At 41.2% G+C, this 22,295-nt stretch overlaps 1 protein-coding gene across 1 annotated transcript in view; it reads right to left on the bottom strand.

The window, feature by feature from the left end:
* Positions 1-960, bottom strand: part of ATP13A5 (ATPase 13A5) — a 101,317-nt gene extending 100,357 nt beyond the window's left edge. Inside the window, 1 exon segment of the mRNA XM_049709850.1 lies at positions 898-960. Within this exon segment, the coding sequence (XP_049565807.1) occupies positions 898-960 (63 nt within the window).
* Between the last annotated feature and the right edge of the window lie 21,335 nt (positions 961-22,295).

Genomic DNA, 22,295 nt, shown 5'->3' on the forward strand with positions numbered 1-22,295 from the left:
AACCACGTCCTCTGGGTTCCTTTCCACCCTCCAGTGCGCCCTCTCTCTTCCATACCCCCTTTTTCTTCATCTCCCTTTCTCACTGCCTAGCTAGAGTGTGAACAGCACGGGGTGTGGAGGGGGAAGGAGTGAACTGGTTTCCCAGCCTGGCCCTTGGAGGCTGAGGACTTTGGGCAAGTTACTTAACCTCCCAAGTCTCAGATTTCTTGTCTATGAAATAGGATTAATTCCTTCCGTGAGTTCTGAGGATCAAATAAAATAATAAATCTAAACTCCTCAGCACCAAAGAGCTATTGCAGGAGTTTTCAAGTTTTTCATGATTATTTTTCAAGATTTATCTGTGTTAAGTGGTAGGGGCAGTGTGAAAAAAGAATCGGAGGAATGAGAACTTTTTTTTTAACGTGTGCTCAATCCCAGGTCACGCGCTGTTCCTTCTTCAGTACTTGGTGCTTAACATCTCTCCTGGCTCTTGTAAGGCATGATTTCAGCCCAAAGCACTCTGAGACCAAGTTATTCAGATATACTAAAGATAAAAGAATTTTTTTAAAAAAAGTGTTTCAGTTTTTGCCTGAATTTGTCTAATTATATGGAGTGCCAGATAATGAGGATGAACACCTCAGTGAGTACCCTGTGGGAGTGTACACCGATGACTCTGCAAAATAGCTGAGGGGAGCTTCGCAGGTCCAATCAATGCACATGAGGCTGGCAAGAATGCCATCATCTAGAAGACACAACTTTCTCGCCCCTGCAGGTCCCCCACTATAAAGGTGTGCCTCGTGGATCTCCAGGAGACTTACCAGACTTAAACTTCTCCAGTTCCTAAAGCCAGCATCACCCCAAGTAGCCCACAGGCTCAGGCACTTTGAGAAACTATAATAAAAAGAAGGGAAGACTCACCAGTTCATTCTCTCCTCCTGGGTTGAGCAAAGCCCGATGGTCCTTCCTACTTTCCTCCTCCATCTGAACTGGACCTCCCGGCTAATTCCTTGGGGAAATGTCAAAACCACCGGGGCTTCTGTGAACTCAGAACAAACACTACTTGACGTTGCTGTTCTCAGGAGCTTTTAAAATCTCTTAGCACATGCCTTACCTATTAGGCTTACAAAGGAAAGAGAGGAAGTACTTTCCTCAGTCACAGGATTGGTCTGTTAATTTATCCTTTTTTTTTTTTTTTTTAGCAGGCAATGATGCTATTTTTTTTTAATTTATATATTTTATTTTTGGCTGCGTTGGGTCTTCATTGCTGTGCGCAGGCTTTTCTCTGGTTGTGGCAAGCGGGGGCTACTCTTTGTTGCTGTGTGAGGGGGCTTCTCATTGCGGTGGCTTCTCTTGTTGTGGAGCATGGGCTTCTAGGCGTGCGGGTTTCAGTAGTTGTGGCACATGGGCTCAGTAGTTGTGGCGCACGGGCTTAGTCGCTCTGCGGCATGTGGGATCTTCCCGGACCAGGGCTCGCACCCATGTCCCCTGCATTGGCAGGCGGATTCTTAACCACTGTGCCACCAGGGAGGCCTTATCCTTTTGTTTTTTTTAATTCTTAGTATTTATTTGCTGAGCTAGATGCGAGTGCCTCCAGACTTAAGTTGTTGAACTAGGAAGATAAATAATTGCATGTCTGTCCATAAATATCTCAGCCAATGAATGGGATTGGCCACTTTGCCAAAAACCTGAGACAGAAGGGTTAACCAGCGAGAGATGACTGAAAACCTTACAAACTTTGGAAAAGTAGTGAGCATAGTGGGGGTGACAATGAAAATTGAAGGAAGAGGTTTTGGTTCATGACGGGGAATGTAGGGATCACTTTGGAATTGGGAAAATCTGAATTCTAATCCCTGTTCTACTGATGACTCTGGACAAATCACTTAAAATCTGAAATTTAGGCTGCCAGTATATAACACGTCAACAATGAGCATAGAGTTGATATGAGGATCTAAGATGATGTTTGTAAAAGCCCAACTATAACACGTGGCACACTCAGTAAGAGATCATCATCTTCACATTAACCAAGAAGAAACAAGCTTTTTAAAGGTAAAGTATAATGATAATAATTTGATTCCTTTCACTTTCCCTTTTTAGTTTAAAAATTTTCAGGTAAGTAAAGTAGATGGATGGAGGAAGAGCTAGGAAGGCTAAATATTGGGGATGTCATCTAGATTCCAACAGTTGTATAACCACCACTGAATTTGATATTTTTATCAAAAAATAGGTGCACTGTGTTCCATTCAGGAGTTGGTTAGTTTGTTCACGATAAAAACTTTTATGATATTATTATTGCCTTTTTATTGCATCTAGTCCTGATGTGGTAACATCAGGACACAATAACTGAACAAAACTCTTGCAGCTTTGGCCATGGAAGAAAATTCACTGAGAATGAATACTACTGGAGGATGATGCTTGACTCTTTCCACTGCCTGAAATAGTTGTTGGTTGTCTTGAGGGGAAACGAGTGCCCACCTTGAAGTTCAGGAGAGGTCAACATGCTCTCTGGCTCAGGAGAAAGTGACTGATGAGAATAAACAGACAATTACAGCTTTTCATTCCAGAGTGGCTACTGAGGTGCCCACATGATAGAAGAACATGACATCACAAATGTTGCATTTGCACCAATCTAAAGTAGAGCTCAGATATGGAGAAGAGTCCTCGATTTTAGTAAAACCTAGTGAAAGACTTGAAGGGCAGTCATCATTCACTTCTTACTGATCAGCTATTCACTCATTTTTTTTTTGCTAGAAGAAGCCCTACTTTGTCTGGGCAGCATGACTTCAGATAAAAGCCCCAAGGATGAGTCATGATGTGTCTTAGAGTGGGCATGTGACCCAGTTCTCAACAGTAAAATACATGGGAAAGAGCTGGGGACAGGAGTCTTCTGGGAAAGAATGCCCTATTGACAAAAGAGAGAGAACTTTTTCTTCCTTTACAAATATGTGAAGATGCAATGCTTAGAGCATGACAGCCATATTTAGATCGTGAGGAAGATGAAATCACCATGTTAATGATGGTGGAGTAAAGGATAAAAGGGCTTAGATCCTGATGAGCCACATGACTAACCTGGAACCACCTAGCTCTAGACACCTTGTTAAACATACAATTAAATGTTCTTAATAAAGCCACTGTTGTTTGTGGTTTCTGTTACAGCCCAAAGATACAAAATGTAACACTCATAGCAACTCCATTCAGCTTTTATTCAGCAATTATGCGTTAAACAACAGATATTCCAGACATTGTGCTGAGCCCTTGGGAGTCAGTGATGAAAAGGAGAGAGCCACCACCCTGAAGGAGTTTATAGTTGCTTGGGAGAGACAGGCAAGTAAGCAGCCTCTTAAATAGGAAAGACATCAAACTTAGATTTAATGGGATAATAACAGCTTTCCAAAGGAAATGACACCTATGCTGACATCTCAAAGATGAGCACATGCTAACCACATGGAAGGAATAGGGGATAGTGGTGGATGGTGAACACATTCTAGACCAGAGAACAGAAGAACAGAACGTGTAAAAAGGTTCAAGAGAGGTGAGAAAATATAGCTTATTTGGGGTATCAAGAGATATCAAAGTAAGGCTTGAGAACAGAGGGAATGACGGGGAGTGTTGGGCAATGAGCATGTAATGTAAACAGAGGTGTACCCACCATGAAGAGCTTGTAAACAGAATCGAACTGGTTGATCTTGAAGTTCTATAAGTACTGAGCACTTGCTTCAGCCACCAGAGGACATGCTCAGTATAGAAAATAATCATGTCTGCTTTAAACCCAACCTCCTGGAGGATCTGTAACAGATATTAAAGATTAAAGAATCTACTAACAGATGCCCATAAGCAAGAGAGAGCTAGTCACACCTCAATGGCTTAGCCAGCCTCTTGAAGGCCCAGGAGAGGAAGAGCCATCTACTGTGTTTATGTAGTGAGGGGTGGTGGGTAGGAGTGTTGGGGTGGGAATGGTGGGGAAGCAGACTCAGCCTTGGTGAAAGGGGCTTCCTAGAAGCTGCTTAGCCATAGAGCTCAGGAGGTTGTAACTTAAGTTGACACTCTGCCAATCTTTTCCATCTGAAGAGGCCAGATTCCTGGTTGCCTGTGACCGGAAGCAGAACATAGTACATCCTGGTGAACCCCAAAGGCAAACACCCTACTAACTAGAAGTTGTCAGCATCGTATGCCATAAGGTAGGGTCCTCCAGAGACAGGAAGGGAGGAGCCAGATGAAAAACATGAAAGGAAAATAGAGTAAAATTCTCACTTCACACAAGGAACTGAAGAACCAGTAATACCCAGAAGCCAAGTCTTAGCTCTTTGAAGGATCTTTCTATCCAGAGTGAAGCCAGAGGAGGTAAATGACTGAGAGGGTATCTCCCCGGACAATCCCTGACTCAAAATACAACTTCCAGAAAACAAAAAAGAACACAGATATGAAAAGAGGTTTGCTCGAAGCAACACAGCACAATACTGGCGGATCCAGAACACAGAGCCAGGTCTCTTGGTTCCAGTCCAGTTTATTTCAATCAGGAAATACTTCCTCCTTTCGTATTGTATTTTCTCTAAAACTCTGCTCTGATCCTGGAGAGGTGAAGAACATGGGGGAGTACATGGATTAGGGGAGGTGAGATGTCTCCACCTCTAGTCCATGAGACTTAGAAATGAAGAAGCAACAGGCATAGTGGAGTGATTAGAACCATGTGTCACACTCCTATGTGGCAGGGGCAAGAGTCCCTCTCCCCAATTCCTCATGACCTAGAGGGAAAGCTAATGTGGATTGGGATGCCTTATCTAGATTCCTCTACTGACCACTGGAGCCTTACAGAAGCATCCCGTCTCACATACATTGTTGAAAATCTACACCGGAAAGAGCTGGGGACAGGAGTCTTCTGGGAAAGAATGTCCTATGGGCAAGACTGTTTAGTTAAGGTAAGCTGACTGCTATAACAACAGTGAACTATAACAATTTTCAGAGGTTTAACACAGCAGAAGCGTGGGTCTAAGTTTGTGGTGGTGGGAGGGCATTGGTGGAGCGATGGGGGTGGGGGGTGTCTCCTCCAAACAGGGATTCAGAAGCCTGAGTCCTTCCATTTTGTGTCTCTACCACCTTCAGCAAGAGGCATCCAAGGCTGCTATGATTGTATGAAAGGGGGAGTGTATGGGGAGAGTTAATGAAGGTTTCTATGGACTAGTCCTGGAAGAGGTACTCTGTACCTGTGCCAAAAGATTGGCTGGAACTCGGTCAGATGACCACACCTAACTGCCAAGTTGATTAGGAAATGTGGTCCGCCTGTATGCCAGGAAGAGGAAATAAACTGGGTGGTATCTAGCAGTCTCTCTCACACAGAACCTGTGATGATCCCAGTGAGGGGCAAAGGGGTAGATCAGATAGGATCCTTTTACTCAGAAGACTCTGATGAAAGAGGCAAAACCATGCAGAGGTGACTGAAATACAAGGAAGAAGTGAGGGTGGCCTGGGTTATTGCAGACTAAGGAGGAGCATATGTGAGAGGCCCTATTATTATTATATTATATCATAGGCCACTCCACACCCTATTAATCCTCCATGAAATAGACTGACAACACAAGTAAACAAATAAAATTCACAGTTGCTGTGGAGAGAAATGAGGTTAGAAATAGGACTAGGCAATGTCAGTGGGGGTCTGGAGTGAGGGGGTGAGAAACAGAAGGAGATGTGAAGTTGCATTTTAGATAAATTGGGCAGGGAATGTACTACTGACAAGGTAGTATTAGAGTTAAGGCTTAATGGCTATCTAGGCCAAGAGGGTTCTGGGTAAAGGGAATATCAGGTGTCCAAATGTTGAAGTTGGGGGACAGGAAGGAAGTCAGTGTGCCCAAACTTGTGTATGCAAGGGGCAAACCACAGGACTGGAAGTAGAGAGGCAGTGCTGGGTGCCTGGCGTATTTGGCACCTAGAGCAGATAGGTTTTTTTGTTTTGTTTTGTTCTGTTTTGTTTTTTGCGGTACGTGGGCCTTTCACTGTCGTGGCCTCTCCCGTTGCGGAGCACAGGCTTCAGACACGCAGGCTCAGCGGCCATGGCTTACAGGCCCAGCTGCTCTGCGGCATGTGGGATCTTCCTGGACCGGGGCACGAACCCATTGTCCCCTGCATCGGCAGGCGGACTCTCAACCACTGCACCACCAGGGAAGCCCAATAGTTTTTTTTAATTGAAGTATAGTTGCTGTACAATATTATATGTTATAGGTGTACAATATAGTGATTCACAATTTTTAAAGGTTATACTCCATTTATAGTTATTATAAAATACTCTGTTCCTCATGTTGTACAGTATATCCTTGTAGCTTCTTTTATATGTAATAGTTTGTACCTCCCACTTCCCCACTTCCCTCTCCCCACTGGTAACCACTAGTTTGTTCTCTATATCTGTGAGTCTGTTTCTTCTCGGTCTTATTCACTGGTTTGTTACATTTTTTTAGATTCCACATGTAAGTGTTATCATACGGTATTTGTCTTTCCCTGTCCAGCAGATCATTCTTTATGCCTCCTCTTCTATATGATGAATGATTTTCAATTTGTGAAGTGAAATGAGAACAACAAATAGAAAATAAACATAGATGCCAAAATGATCTTTTATTGGATTTCGTATGTATAATTACACCAGTAAAGAGTTTTTAAAAATAAAAAATAGGGCTTCCCTGGTGGCGCAGTGGTTGAGAGTCCACCTGCCGATGCAGGGGACACGGGTTCGTGCCCTGGTCCGGGAAGATCCCACATGCCGCGGAGCGGCTGGGCCCGTGAGCCATGGCCGCTGAGCCTGTGCGTCCGGAGCCTGTGCTCCGCAACGGGAGAGGCCACAACAGTGAGAGGCCCGTGTACCGCAAATAAAAAAAAATAATAAAATAAATAAAAAATAAAAACTAAATATTACAGTGCATGAGGAAAGAAGTAATGGATTAATAATTTAAATTTTTATTATTTTTCCAAAAGAAAAAAATGTATACATTGTAATTAATAGTAATATTGTGGTAACCAATACATGAATTTTAATAAAATGAAAACTCCTGCAGAAGGTAAAATTTGGGCAATTATCAAATTGTTCTATGTGATGTAAAATTTTATTTTCTTGACCCATTCTTTTTCTTTTAACATCTTTATTGGAGTATAATTGCTTTACAATGGTGTGTTAGTTTCTGCTGTATAACAAAGTGAATCAGCTATACATATACACGTATCCCCATAACTCCTCCCTCTTGTGTCTCCCTCCCACCCTCCCTATCCCACCCCTCTAGATGGACACAAAGCACCGAGCTGATCTCCCTATGCTATGTGGCTGCTTCCCACTAGCTAGCTATTTGACCCATTCTTTAATTTTAAAACAAACAATTGAAACTTTGAAAAGAAAAATAAATTTTGATTTTGAAGATATTATTCAAATTCGGTAAAACATTTCAAGTATGAACTAAAATTTGCACTTACCAAACACAAGTATTTCAATTTGCAATGTGCACTTTGTTTTACTCTTTTTGAAGAAGAACCTAGGAAGAAAAAACTAGATAAGTAAATGAAAGCCAGAAAATGGAAATCTGAATTCTCTAGCTACAAGTTAGATTTTGCATGGTTGGCAAAAGGCGTCCCTTGGAGTTGTAATCGTAGCTCATCAACCACATCAGCTTTTCTCAATTCATTTCTTTTTTTTTTTATATCTCCCCAAATTTTATTATAACAAAATTTTCAAACATACAGAAAAACTGGAAGAATTTTACAGTAAACGCCCACCTAGAATCTCCCATTATTACTCTATCCTTCTATCAATCCCTTCTAATTTTTTAATGTATTGCAAAATATATCATAGGGCTTCCCTTGTGGCACAGTGGTTGAGAGTCCGCCTGCCAATGCAGGGGACACGGGTTCGTGTCCCGGTCCGGGAAGATCCCACAAGGCACGGAGCGGCTGGGCCTGTGAGCCATGGCCGCTGAGCCTACGCGTCCGGAGCCTCTGCTCTGCAACAGGAGAGGCCACAACAGTGAGAGGCCCACATACCGCAAAAAAAAAAAAAAAAAAAAAAAAAAAAAATATATATATATATATATATATATCTCATAGACATCTTCTCCCTAAATACTTCAGCATGTATATTATCAGCTAGAGTTCAATATTTGGTTACAGTATTTTTTTTACTTTCTACATAAAATTTATATTACAATGAACGGCAAAAATCTCAAGTGTACATTTGTCAAATTTTGACAATGGCATATACCTGTGTAATCCAAACCCCTATCAAGATATAGAACATTACAGTCACTCCAGAAAGTTCCCTTATTCTCCTTCCCTGCTAATCCTAGCCCTATCCCATCCCCACCCCCTGCAAAGAGGCAATCTCTTTGCTGGGTTTTATTTTTCCCCTAAAATAGATTGGATTTGCCAGTTCTAGAACTTCACAGAAATGGAATCATACAGCATAAACTTGTTTATGTTAGGCTTCTTTCACTCAGCATAGTGTTTTTGATATTTATCCATGTCGTGTCAGTAGTCTGTTCCTTTCTATTGTTGAATAGTGTCCTTTATATAAACAACAGTTTATTCATCCATTTTCTTAATTGGCATTTCGGTCGTTTGCAGTTTGGAGTTGTTATGCTTCTACGAACATTGTTACACAAATCTTTTTGTGGACATATGTTTTCATTTCTTTTTGGTAAATACCTTGAAGTGAAACGTTTGGGTTGTAGGATAGGTGTATATTTAGTTGTTTTAAGAAACCGCCAGACCTTTCCCATCAACTATTTATGAGATGTCCCGGATATCAGTTTTTTGTCAGATTCTCAATTCATTTCTGCCCACACGTATGAAAAGGTGACATATGCAAAGCACTGTTCTAGGCCCTAAGATGAGAATCTAGTGATGAATGAGGCTGGAACCCTGCCCTTGAGCTCAATCTATTGGAGCCATGCTGTGGAATTGAATTGTTCTGTATTCTCTACTTCCCTCTAGCTGTTCTTAAGACCAATATCCCAGAAGGGCGTCGAAAAGCTCACCTCTCATGGACAGGCTTAAGTTTAGCTTGTCACTGATGTGTAAACCATTCATTGCTTGGCTGGAGCCTTTGAGTTATCTTCCTCCTATAGAAACTGAGTGGTTCAGAATCTATTGGCAGAAGTTATGACTTTTGAAAGTGATTGATTGTTGGCATATCTGAACTTGTAGCAGAACAAGGCAGCCCAGGGACTTCTGATTAGAGTATGTGAATCAAGGGGAAAGAAATATTCCACCTTGCCCACTTACTGCTGTGACCTGGTCAATTAGGAAAAGGCTACCCCTCTTCTGCTGATGGCTTTTCTCTGGGGTTCTCATTTCTGCTCCTATTCTAGGCATGATTGCCCCTCCATCTGCTCTCCGTAGGGGCAGAGACACAAGTTAGGTAGCTGACCTAGTTCTTCCATGACCCTCATGGGAGTCAAGTACAAGAACTTGGATCAAATCCTAGGCTTTACGTTGTCTTTATTGTAAAATTTACTTCACGTGGTGCAGATATTGTGCTTTGGTGTGGGCCATTGAAGCTCCTGTTTGAGACTTTTTTTTTTTTAATGTCTCTTCAGTTATTAAATAAGTATTAATTTATTTACTCTATTATGGAGTCAATTCCATTTTACTAATGTTTTATGTGTCCCAGGCTTAGTGACCCTCACTGCCCTTGGGTACACCAACTTTGCTTTGGGGACTATTCCCCTAGTATTTTATACATAACTCAATAATGGCTCTTATCACCCTCAAGGGAAAGAACCATTCATCTTCAAATCCAAGTACTTAGCTCAGGGAGTGGCGGATATGGCGGTGTTCAACAAATATTGTGTAGATGAATAAATCACTCTTTCCCGCCTAAGGAATCTGCTTCTCACTATTCCATTTTTCAGATTATGTGGTTGTTTACAGTGTTTTTCCTTTAGGGTGGTCAGTGGCAGAGTGGAAAATAAAACTATAGTAGACATCGCCTGTGGTCTGTTCAGATCCCCTTGGATGTCTTTGACGCCTCCACAGGCATTTATGTGTTTTCTTCTAATGTACCTGCAACTGTCTGTAGAGGATTGTCCTTGAACTGTTCTGCCTGTCCTAGCAAAAAACCGAAAGTACCTGGAGTTTACTCCCCATACCCACCCCGCCCCAGCAGCCCGGAGCCAATGACTAAGACTGAGGTCTGAAGCTCTTCTCCTTTGTCAAGAGTTGGAACATAGAGATGAAGTTTATGTTCCAAGTCTCCCTGGTAGCATCGAGCTGAGGTTAAGACTTTGCCCAAAATAACATTCTCCCTTGTCTTTTCTTCTACTCCCTTACCAGTTTCTCCTAGGAATACTTCCTTAATAAATATTTGCATATGACTCCATGGCTTAGGGTCTGCTTCTGGGGAATCCAGCATCAGAAAAGAACTAAGGATTTGTAATATTTGTAACCCCCATTCTGGATCTATGGTGACACTCATTTCTTTTTTGGGGGGATGGGGAACTACTTACTGTATAAGCAGATTTCATCTTTCATTTCTCTCACCTGGCTCTTACAAAGGTCCCTCACTTCAAAGTCTCCAGTTTCTTCTCTCCCTAATTTAAAGTTTTCCATTCAACTTCTCTGAGTTTGGTCTAACCACTCTTTCTGCCTAAGGTATTAAGATTGTTCCAGGAGAATTCAATAGTTCATTTTAAGCTGCTGGAAATGTATTGACTCTTGTCAAGGACTTTAGGCTTGCCAAAGCGTATGCCACATTGTCCCAGCACTTTGTGTATTTAGTAGCAGGATAGGATCAGAATGTCTGTTTAATTTCATATTCCGGAGGGCTTTGCAGATGACTGGCCACAAGAACAAATCTATACAGACTGCCAATTGCATGGCTTGTCAACTGAGTACTGGAAATGCCAGTGAGAATGATTGTCAAGTGTTAACTGTGTTTGTCAGGTAAGTCACCTACCAGAGTCTGACAAGTGGCCAAAAAGATGCCCCAGTGCTGTCAGATTGATAGGGACAGAGTAAAGGGACAGAATAGGTGATTAAATAGTTAATCCCACTAGGGGATTGTAAGTAGAGAGAAAATTATGGGAGACCCCTAAAAGTTAATGATCACTCAAGAAAGCAGGTTTGCTTAGCAACGAAACCAAGCAGGCTTGCTTAACAACGAAACTAACAACCAAACTAACAACAAAGCTATACATCAGGTCAATGAGACTCACATCCCGCCTAGTGAGGTCAGTAAGTTAATGATTCCTAGGATGTGCTCCTTTGTGCATACTAAAAATAAAAACATAGGGGAAGGGTGACATTCCAAAGTAGAAGACCCTCATTATGCTGAAACCTGAGATGACTTACCATATTTTAGCATGTGTTACCCCCTTTCTGCTGATTTGAATAGCTCCATGACAGTCCCAGGTTAACCATGTAGGAACAGAAAACTCCCCCGCTGGAAGTGGAGGAGGAGCTGATGATGGGAGTTTAATGTCTACTCAAGAATGAGGAAGAAGATGGTCTTCTCCCCCTCCCCATTTTTCCTTTGATTATGAAACTGGAGCCCACTAAGTTCTCAGGGCAGTACTCCGTTGCCTGCCCATTTGTATCTCTCACGAGTGTCCTATACTATTAAATCCACTTCTTACCTATCACTTTGCCTCTTGCTAAATTCTTTCTACACTGAGACAAAAGAACCTGAGCCTCAGTAAGTCCTGACACCAGGTGAGCAGTTTTAATTAAATGACTGGCTGGTGGGAAGCTGCTGCGTAGCACAGGGATATCAGCTCGGTGCTTTGTGACCACCTAGAGGGGTGGGATAGGGAGGGTAGGAGGGAGGGTCAAGAGGGAGGAGATATGGGGATACGTGTGTGCATATAGCTGATTCACTCTGTTGTATGGCAGAATCTAACACATTGTGAAGCAATTATACTCCAAAAAAGATGTATTTAAAAAAAAAGACAGTGGGTTCAAGTCCCCTCCTAAGTCAGGGATCATGGATTCAAGTCCCAGTCTGAGGTGTGGCTGGGTTTGAGTCCCATCCAAGAAGTCTGGCTTCAAGATCAATACCTTTGTGAACACTAAACTCACATCTCTGCTCCCCTCACTGCTTAAAATGCTATTGACCATTGAGACAAATGAAGGATACTGAACAGAAGAACAGTGGCATTTCTGAAACTGGTGTTGTCTCTGCTCAAAGAACAGAAGTTCAGTAACATTTGTCAGTCTAAGCGGCTTCCCCAGAAAGAAAACAGCTGGGATAAGATGGGATGGTTACAAAGATGGGGAATGGACTTAGGCATTCCAGAGTGAGCTGGACCCCAAGATCTATCCTAAGGAGAATATAACCCTCTAAATTGATGTCCTGAAACAAATTGATTTCTTACTAACCAATTCTAGATGATCTAACCTGGTTGGAAAGATGAGAATTCTTTTGAGATAATCAGACCTTTTGAGATAATGGTCCAGGATGAGTTGTTCTTTTTCTCCCTCATCTGAAGGATGGATTAGATTGAACACCTTAAGGAACATAGGCTTTACATACATTTTCTACTATAGCTTCAAGAATACAAGGTATTAAACACCATTCTACCTTTTTGCCTTTGGCTAGTGGTAATGCTTTCCCACTGAACTTAGCCAGCAGGTGATTGTCTTGTTAAGAATGGAGTACTTAGTACTCTAACAAACAGCAGGGATAAATGGGCTCACCTCGAATGGAGAGGTCTGTCAACAGGCTTTCTTCCCACCAGGGACTGCTTTTATGACAGAGTTGAGAATGTGACAGTGACAAACAGTATTTCCAGAGGAACTATACCACAAAATATTCTCTCAACACTGCGGGAGTTGGCAGAAAAAATTGTATATGAGTCTCTATGAGGACAAATGCAAGAGAGCACATTTAGGGGAAAATAATCTAAGTTATTCTTTTAGGATTACAGTTCATAAATCTGATTCACCATCAGAATCACCTGGTGAGCTTGATAAAGATACAGCTCCCCAGGAGCCATTCCAGGGATTCAGAGTATGTCTGAGCTTGGGCCCAGGACTGTATTTCTATAATAAGCTCCTTGGGGATTTTCATGATGGGTCAAATTTGAGAACCATGTTCCAAAAAGAAACCTATGAAGTGCTGTAGACAATTCCCTGGAGAGAGTGGGCAAAAAGACCAACTAAACACTACCTACCAATATGTCTGGATCTGGACTATTCAGTACAGTTCTTTGCATCTCATGGGACATTCTGCAGACTTGGAAGTCATCCAAGAAGGGCCAATTTAAAAAAGCAGTCCTTCAGGGTGGTCAGATAATGGGACAAGAAGGGCTCCAAAATGAAGTCTGAAAAGAAAGTTGACTCTTGAAGGGCAAGTAATTGATTCTGTAAACAAAGGCTAGCTGTAAGACACTCTGTATCTCATTTTAAATAAATAAGGAGATTTAAAAAGAATAATTTTAAACAATTAGTAAATAGATAATATTATCATAGAAAATAACATTTTAATTAAAGTAGAATTATATTCATTCAATTCCTAGAAGTTTATAGTGTATTCATCAGTTATTCATTCTCCACTTATGCATTCTTTTATTTACTCCTTCACTGATTCACGCAACACATTAAAAAGCTATACTGTGTGCAAGGCCAAGACTTTAAATTCCTCCTTAAGGGGGTGGAGTCAAGATGGCAGTGTGGGAAGATGCAGAGTTCACATCTCTCCCCAACTAGGGCACCTGCCAGATACTGGTGGGGGACCTTGACACCCAAGGAGATGGGATAAACCCCCAAGCAAACTGGTAGGACATGGGGGGACTGAAGGGGGAGGAGAAGTGGAGGCCAGACAGGACCAGTGCCCCTGAGGGCTGGCTGAGAGGGCAGAGGGGTTCCCACAACTGGAGGGACCCTCAGGGGCCTTGGATCAGGGAAGAGCACGCCCAGGGTTTCCTCTGCCCAATCGGCCGGGGAAGTCTGCCCGGCTCTTGGGCCAGATCTTACACCCTCAGAGGCCCCCTCTGGGTCATGTTGGTCCTGAGAGCATAGGAGGGAGGCTGGGGGAGAACAGGAGAGGCAGGTGGGAGGGGCCCTCCAGAACTGGAGGAGCAGGAGAGGAGTGGAGGGCATTGGCCCTGCCCACTCGAGCCTGGGAAACCAGCTGGGCTCCCAGGTGGGGTCTCCCACCCTCTGAGACCAGACACAGGAGACACGCCTGGGCCCCTTCTGTTCTGTTGAGCCAGGCCCCTTCTGTTCTGTTGAACCTAAGCCCCATCCCCTCACACACACACCCTAGGGCCTTTTCCAGCTCTGTGGGTCCTAAGCATAGGCCCCGCCTACCACCCAACAACCCCCACCCCCCACCCCCGCTATGCCCTGCTCTCCACAGCCAAGGCCTTTTCCACCATTTTTATTTTCTCCTCCTCTTTTTTACTATTGTGGTTCTGTTTTACCTTCCAGTTGTTTCATCTATATTTTTATTTTTATATTCTTTCTAACATATCTGTTAGTTTCCTAGTCTAGTTTTACTTTTTACTTTGTTATTGTTCCCTTTTTTTTTTTTTTTTTTGCCACCCTGCACAGCTTGCAGGATCTTGGTTCATGAGCCAGGGGTGGGGCTGAGGCTTCTGTAGTGGGAGCTCCAAGTCCAAACCACTGGACTAACAGAGAACCTCAGACCCCAGGGAATATTCATTGGAGTGAGGTCTCCCAGAGGTCCTCATCTCAGCACCAAGACCCAGCTCTACCCAACAGCCTACAAACTCCGGTGTTGGAAGCCTCAGGCCAAACAACCAATAAGACAGGGGACACAATCCCACTCATCAAAAAAAAAAAAAAAAAAAGAGAGCACAAAATAATATGTCACTGATGAAGGAGCAAGGTAAAAACCTACAAGACCAAATAAAGGAAGAGGAAATAGACAATCTACCTGAAAAATAATTCAGAGTAATGATAGTAAAGATGATCCAGAATCTCAGAAATAGAATGGAGGCATGGACTGAGAAAATACAAGAAATAACAAAGATCTAGAAGAACTAAAGAACAAACAAACAGAGATGAACAACACAATAACTGAAATGAAAAAATACACTAGAAGGAATCAATAATAGAATAACTGAGCCAGAAGGACAAATAAGTGAGCTGGAAGAAAAAATGGTGGAAATAACTGCTGAGGAGCAGAATAAAGAAAACAGAATGAAAAGAATTGAAGACAATCTAAGAGACCTCTGGGACAACACTAAATGTACCAACATTCGAATTAAAGATGTCCCAGGAGAAGAAGAGAAAAAGGAAAGGGTCTGAGAAAATATTTGAAGAGATCATAGTGGAAAACTTCCCTAACTTGGGAAAGGAAATAATCACACAAGTCCAAGAAACCCAGAGAGTCCCATACATGGTACACACTAGGAGAAACACAACAAGACACATATTAATCAAACTAACAAAAATTAAATTTAAAGAAAATGTATTAAAAGCAGCAAGGGAAAAAAAAAATAACATACAAAGGAATCCCCTTAAGGTTACATTCAGCAGAAACTCTGCAGTCCGGAAGGGAGTGGCAGGATTTATTTAAAGTGATGAAAGAGAAAAACCTACAACCAAGATTACTCTACCCAGCAAGGATCGCATTTGATGGAGGAATCAAAAGCTTTTCAGACAAGCAAAAGCTAAGAGAATTCAGCACCACCAAACCAGCTTTACAACAAATGCTAAAGGAATTTCTCTAGGCAGGAGACACAATAGAAGAAAAAGACCCACAAAAACAAACCAAAACAATTAAGAAAATGGTAATAGGGACACACATATTGACAATAACCTTGAATGTAAATGGATTGAATGCCCCAACCAGAGACACAGACTGGCTGAATGGATACAAAAACAAGAACCATATATATGCTATCTACAAGAGACCCACTTCAGACCTAGGGACACATACAGAATGAAAGTGAAGGGATGAAAAAAGATATTCCATGCAAATGGAAATCAAAAGAAAGCTGGAGTAGCAATACTTGTATAGACCTTAAAATAAAGACTGTTACAAGAGATAAGGAGGGACACTACATAATGATCAATGGATCAATCCAAGAAGAAGATATAACAATTATAAATGTTTATGCACCCAACATAGGAGCACCTCAATACATAAGGCAAACATTAACAACCATGAAAGGGGAAATTGACAGAAACACAGTAATAATAAGGGACTTTAATACCCCCACTTACACTGATGCACAGATCATCCAAACAGAAAATAAACAAGAAAACACAAGTTTTAATGACACAATAGACCAGATAGATTTAACTGATATTTATAGAACATTCCACCCAAAATTAGCAGAATACACAAGTGCACATGGAACATTCTCCAGGATAGATCACATCTTGGGGCACAAATCAAGTCTCAGAAAATTTAAGAAAGTTGAAATCGTATCAAACATCTTTTCTGACCACAATGCTATGAGATTGGAAAGCAATTACAGGGAAAAAAAAAAACAACAACTGTAAAATACACAAAAACATGGAGGCTAAACAGTGTGCTACTAAATAACCAAGAGATCACTGAAGAAATCAAAGAAGAAATAAAAAAATACATAGAAACAAATGACAATGAAAACGGAATGACCCCAAACCGATGGAATGCAGCATAAGCAGTTCTGAGAAGGAAGTTTATAGCAATACAATCTCACCTCAAGAAACAAGAAATATCTCAAATAAACAATCTAACCCTACACCTAAAGCAACTAGAGAAAGAAGAACAAAGAAAACCCAAAGTCAGTAGAAAGAAATCATAAAGATCAGAGCAGAAATAAATGAAATAGAAACAAAGAAAACAATAGCAAAGATCAATAAAACTAAAAGCTCATTCTTTGAGAAGATAAACAAAATTGATAAACCATTAGCCAGACTCATCAAGAAAAAAAGGGAAAGGATCCAAATCAATAAAATTAAAAATGAAAAAGGAGAAATCACAACTGACACCGCAGAAATACAAAGCATCATAAGAGACTACTACAAACAACTATATGCCAATAAAATGGACAACCATGAAGAAATGGACAAATTCTTGGAAAGGTACAATTTTCCAGGACTGAACCAGGAAGAGTTAGAAAATATAAACAGACCTATAACAAGTAATGAAGTTGAAACTGTAATTAAAAATCTTTCAACAAACAAAAGTCCAGGACCAGATGGCTTCACAGGTGAATTCTATCAAACATTAAGAGAAGAGCTAACACCCATCCTTCTCAAACTCCCCCAAAAAACTGCACAGGAAGGAATACGCTCAAACTCATTCTACGAGGCCACCACCACCTGGATACCAAAACCAGACAAATATACTACAAAATAAGAAAATTACAGGGCTTCCCTGGTGGCTCAGTGGTTGAGAATCTGCCTGCCAATGCAGGGGACACGGGTTCGAGCCCTGGTCTGGGAAGATCCCACATGCTGCAGAGCAACTAGGCCCATGAGCCACAACTACTGACCCTGTGCGTCTGGAGCCTGTGCTCCGCAACAAGAAAGGCCACGACAGTGAGAGGCCCGTGCACCACGATGAAGAGTGGCCCCTGCTTGCCACAACTAGAGAAAGCCCTCGCACAGAAATGAAGACCCAACACAGCAAAAATAAATAAATTAATTAAAAAAGCTCCTACCCCCAACATCCTCTTTAAAAATAAATTAAAAAAAAAAGAAAATTACAGACCAATATCATTGATGAATATAGATGCAAAAGTCCTCAACAAAATACAAGCAAACAATCCAACAACACATTAAAGGGATCATACACCAGGATCAAATGGGATTTATCCTAGGGATGCAAGGATTCTTCAATATACACAAATCAATCAGTGTGATACACCATATTAACAAATTGAAGAATAAAAACCATATGATCATCTCAATAGATGCAGAAAAAGCTTTTGACAAAATTCAACACCGATTTATGATAAAAACTCGCCAGAAAGTGGGCATAGAGGAAACCTACCTCAACAAAGTAAAGGTCATATATAACAAACCCACAGCAAACATCATACACAGTGGTGAAAAACTGAAAACATTTCGACTCAGATCAGGAATAAGACAAGGATGTCCACTCTCACCACTCTTATTCAACATAGTTTTGGAAGTCTTAGCCATGGCAATCAGAGAAGAAAAAGAAATAAAAGGAATACAAATTGGAAAAGAAGAAGTAAAACTGTCACTGTTTGCAGATAACATGATATTGTACATAGAAAATCCTAAAGATGCCACCAGAAAACTACTAGAGCTAATCAATGAATTTGGTAAGGTTGCAAGATACAAAATTAATGCACAGAAATCTCTGGCATTCCTATACACTAACAATGAAAAATCTGAAAGAGAAATTAAGGGAACAATCCCGTTTACCACCACAACAAAAAGAATAAAATACTTAGGAATAAAACTATCGAAGGAGGCGAAAGACTTGCACTCAGAAAATTATAAAAAACTGATGAAAGAAATCAAAGATGACATAAACAGATGGAGAAATATACCATGTTCTTGGATTAGAAGAATCAATATTGTGAAAATGACTATACTACCCAAAGCAATCTACAGATTCAATGCAATCCCTATCAAACTACCAATGGCATTCTTCACAGAATTAGAACAAAAAATTTTACAATTCATATGGAAACACAAAAGACCCCAAATAACCAAAGCAATCATAAGAAAAAAAAAAAGAACTCGAGGAATCAGGCTCCCTGACTTCAGACTATACTACAAAGCTACAGTAATGAAGACAGTATGGTACTGGCACAAAAACAGAAACATAGATCAATGGAACAGGATAGAAAGCCCAGAGATAAACCCATGCACATATAGTCACCTAATTTATGACAAAGGAGCCAAGAATGGCTTCATAGGTGAATTCTATCAAACATTTGGAGAAGAGCTAACATACAGTGGAGAAAAGACAGCCTCTTCAATAAGTGGTGCTGGGAAAATTGGACAGCTACATGTAAAAGAATGAAATTAGAACACTCCCTAACACCATACACAAAAATAAACTCTAAATGGATTAAAGACTGAAATGTGAGACCAGACACTATAAAACTCTTAGAGGAAAACACAGGAAAAACACTCTTTGACATAAACCACAGCAAGATCTTTATTTTTTAATCAGTTTACTGTTTTGTTTTTATTTACATATTTATTTATCTATCTATCTATTTATTTATTTATTGTCTGTGTTCTGTCTTCATTGCTGCACCTGGGCTTTCTCTAGTTATGGTGAGTGGGGGCTACTCTTCATTGCGATGCGTGGGCTTCTCACTGTGGTGGCTTCTCTTGTTGCAGAGCACAGGTTTCTAGGTGTAGGGGCTTCAGTAGTTGCAGCACGCGGGCTCAGTAGTTGTGGCTCACTGGCTCTAGACCACATGGGCTTCAGCAGTTGTGGCACACGGGCTCAGTAGTGTGGCTCGTGGGCTGTAGAGTGCAGGCTCAGTAGTTGTGGCACATGGGCTTAGTTGCTCCACAGCATGTGGGATCTTCCCAGACCAGGGCTTGAACCCATATCCCCTGCACTGGCAGGAGGATTCTTAACCACTGCACCACCAGGAAAGTCCACAGCAAGATCTTTTTTGACTCACCTCCTAGAGTAATGAAAATAAAAACAAATGGGACGTCATTAAACTTAAAAGCTTTTTCACAGCAAAGGAAACCATAAACAAGATGGAAAGACAACCCTCAGAATGATAGAAAATATTTCCAAATGAAACAATGGACAGAGGATTAATCTCCAAAATATACAAACAGCTCATGGAGCTCAATATCAAAAAAACAAACAATCCGATTTAAAGATGGGCAGAAGACCGAAATAGACATTTCACCAAAGAGGACATACAGATGGCCAAGAGGCACATGAAAAGATGCTCAACATCACTAATTATTAGAGCAATGCAAATCAAAACTACAATGAGGCATCACCTCCCACCAGTCAGAATGGCCATCATTAAAAAATCTAGAAACTGTAAATGCTGGAGAGGGTGTGGAGAGAAAGGAACACTACTGCACTGCTGGTGGGAATGTAAATTGGTTCAGCCACTATGGAGAACAGTATGGAGGGTCCTTCAAAAACTACAAATAGAACTACCATACGACCCAGCAATCCCACTACTGGGCATATACCCTGAGAAAACCAAAATTCAAAAAGAGTCATGTACCAAAATGTTCATTGCAGCTCTATTTACAATAGCCCGGAGATGGAAACAACCTAAGTGCCCATCATCGGATGAATGGATAAAGAAGATGTGGCACATATATACAATGGAATAGTACTCAGCCATAAAAAGAAACAAAACTGAGTTATTTGTAGTGAGGTGGATGGACCTAGAGTCTGTCATACAGCGTGAAGTAAGTCAGAAAGAGAAAAACAAATACCATATGCTAATGCATATATATGGAATCTAAAAAAAAAAAAAAAGGGAGGTACTGATGAACCTAGTGACAGGACAGGAATAAAGATGTAGACATAGAGAATGGACCTGAGGACATGTGGTGGAAGGGGGAAGCTGGGGTGAAGTGAGAGAGTGGCATGGACATATATACACTACCGAATGTAAAATAGATAGCTAGTGGGAAGAAGCAGCATAGCACAGGGAGATCAGCTCGGTGTTTTGCGATGACCTAGAGGGGTGGGATAGGGAGGATGGGAGGGAGGCTCAAGAGGGAGGGGATATGGGGACATATGTATGCATGTGGCTGATTCTCTTTGCTGTACAACAGAAACTAACACAGTACTGCGAAGCAATTATACTCCAATAAAGATCTATTAAAAATTTTTTAATTATACTATTAGAATAAAATAAAAGATCTATTAAAAAAAAGAGTAAACCCTAAAAAAAAAAAAAGAAAAAAGAAATCACCGTTTTAGCAACATGGTGATACATCATCCTTGCGTTTGCATATGTATAATTTTCTCTGAAATACCTTACAAGGTAACTGAAATTCCAGTTTCCAGGCTCAGCAATGCTCTGGCACTTGTAACTTCCCCTCAGGTCACACTTACATGGGCTTCCCTTGGTACATCTTGAGTTCAGCCTTTGCCAAAAAGCAATCAGTCTGACCACTGCTTTCTCTGGCGTTTTTCCATAGGTAGTAGCTGCCTCTTCCTCATATGAATGAATTTCTGATTGCACAACTGAAAAAGAAGTGAGAAAATTAAGTCAATGGATTCTGTCTTGGAAGCAAAATTGCTGATGTTTCACATTAATGTCAGTAAGAACCAAATAAACAGGGACTGTGATTAAGACTTACGAATGAGCCAAGTGCAGATTGCCCTCCAGACTTTTCGCCCCGGATGTCTTTGTTGACAAAGAAGTGTCTGGCTTTTGAATCAGTGGGGCATCTTTTGGAGGGACTCGGGTTTCTCATGGCAACACAGACTTTTGTGTGTGTGTGAGCCTGAGGGACTCCTTGCCATACAAGACTATAGTGAGTAAAGAAACTCAGTAAGGCATAAACCACTGCAAGCCTTACATACCATAATAATGTTGTGCCTCCACGGAACAAGACACAGAACAAAATTGGGGACACAGAATTCCTTTCATTTTAAAGCCTTCACTGTTGAAGATTCTGTTATTTAAGAATTACCTTCCCTTTTCTTCACTGATTATTCATCGTCTTAAGTCACCATCCCTACAGATTTTTCTAGAGTTGCTAACTCGGCAGATTTGGAAGCTTTAATTCTCTGACCACTTAAAACCAGATGTCACATCTTAAGGTCAGATCAGAGGACGCTACCCACCTGCCTTGCGAAGAACCTTGTAAATATCTACTCTATGCCAAAATAAATTTTGAAATGTTCTTTTATCAAAAAAAAAAAGATTTGAGAGATGTAGGGGAAAAATTATGTGCCACATTTAATCTCTTTTGATTTTTGCAGTTATGAATGAGGTAATAAATTATATGCTCATGCCAATAGCCAGGGAAACTAAGATGCAAACATAGTAACCAATTTGTTCAAAATCACAAATCAGAGAATTCTGGGTTAGAGCTCAGACCTGCCTGACTCCTAAGCTTATACTCTTAGCTGCCATATGCTATTGCCCGAAAGCGACACTTTTGAGATTGACTTTATCTATCTGAGCGCTGTGTGGCCCGCATGATGAGGTCAGACATGGGGTACTTGTCGTGAGCACATGACCTCAGCTAGCATCGCTGTTCCTACGCCCCCAAAAGCCAGCTCTGCCTACCTGCACAGGCTCCAGGTGCAGGCCTGAGCTACCCAGTTTGCCCTGGGACACCCACTGTGCTAGGGTTAGGGGAGGGCAGACACAAATATTTGGCCTTTGTCAAGTATGACTCTTGGCATCCAGACCAAATAGGTTACAGGATCCCTCTAGGGAGGATCTGAACCTATA

This window comes from Orcinus orca, chromosome 5, assembly GCF_937001465.1.
Source record: "Orcinus orca chromosome 5, mOrcOrc1.1, whole genome shotgun sequence".
Lineage (NCBI taxonomy): Eukaryota > Metazoa > Chordata > Mammalia > Artiodactyla > Delphinidae > Orcinus > Orcinus orca.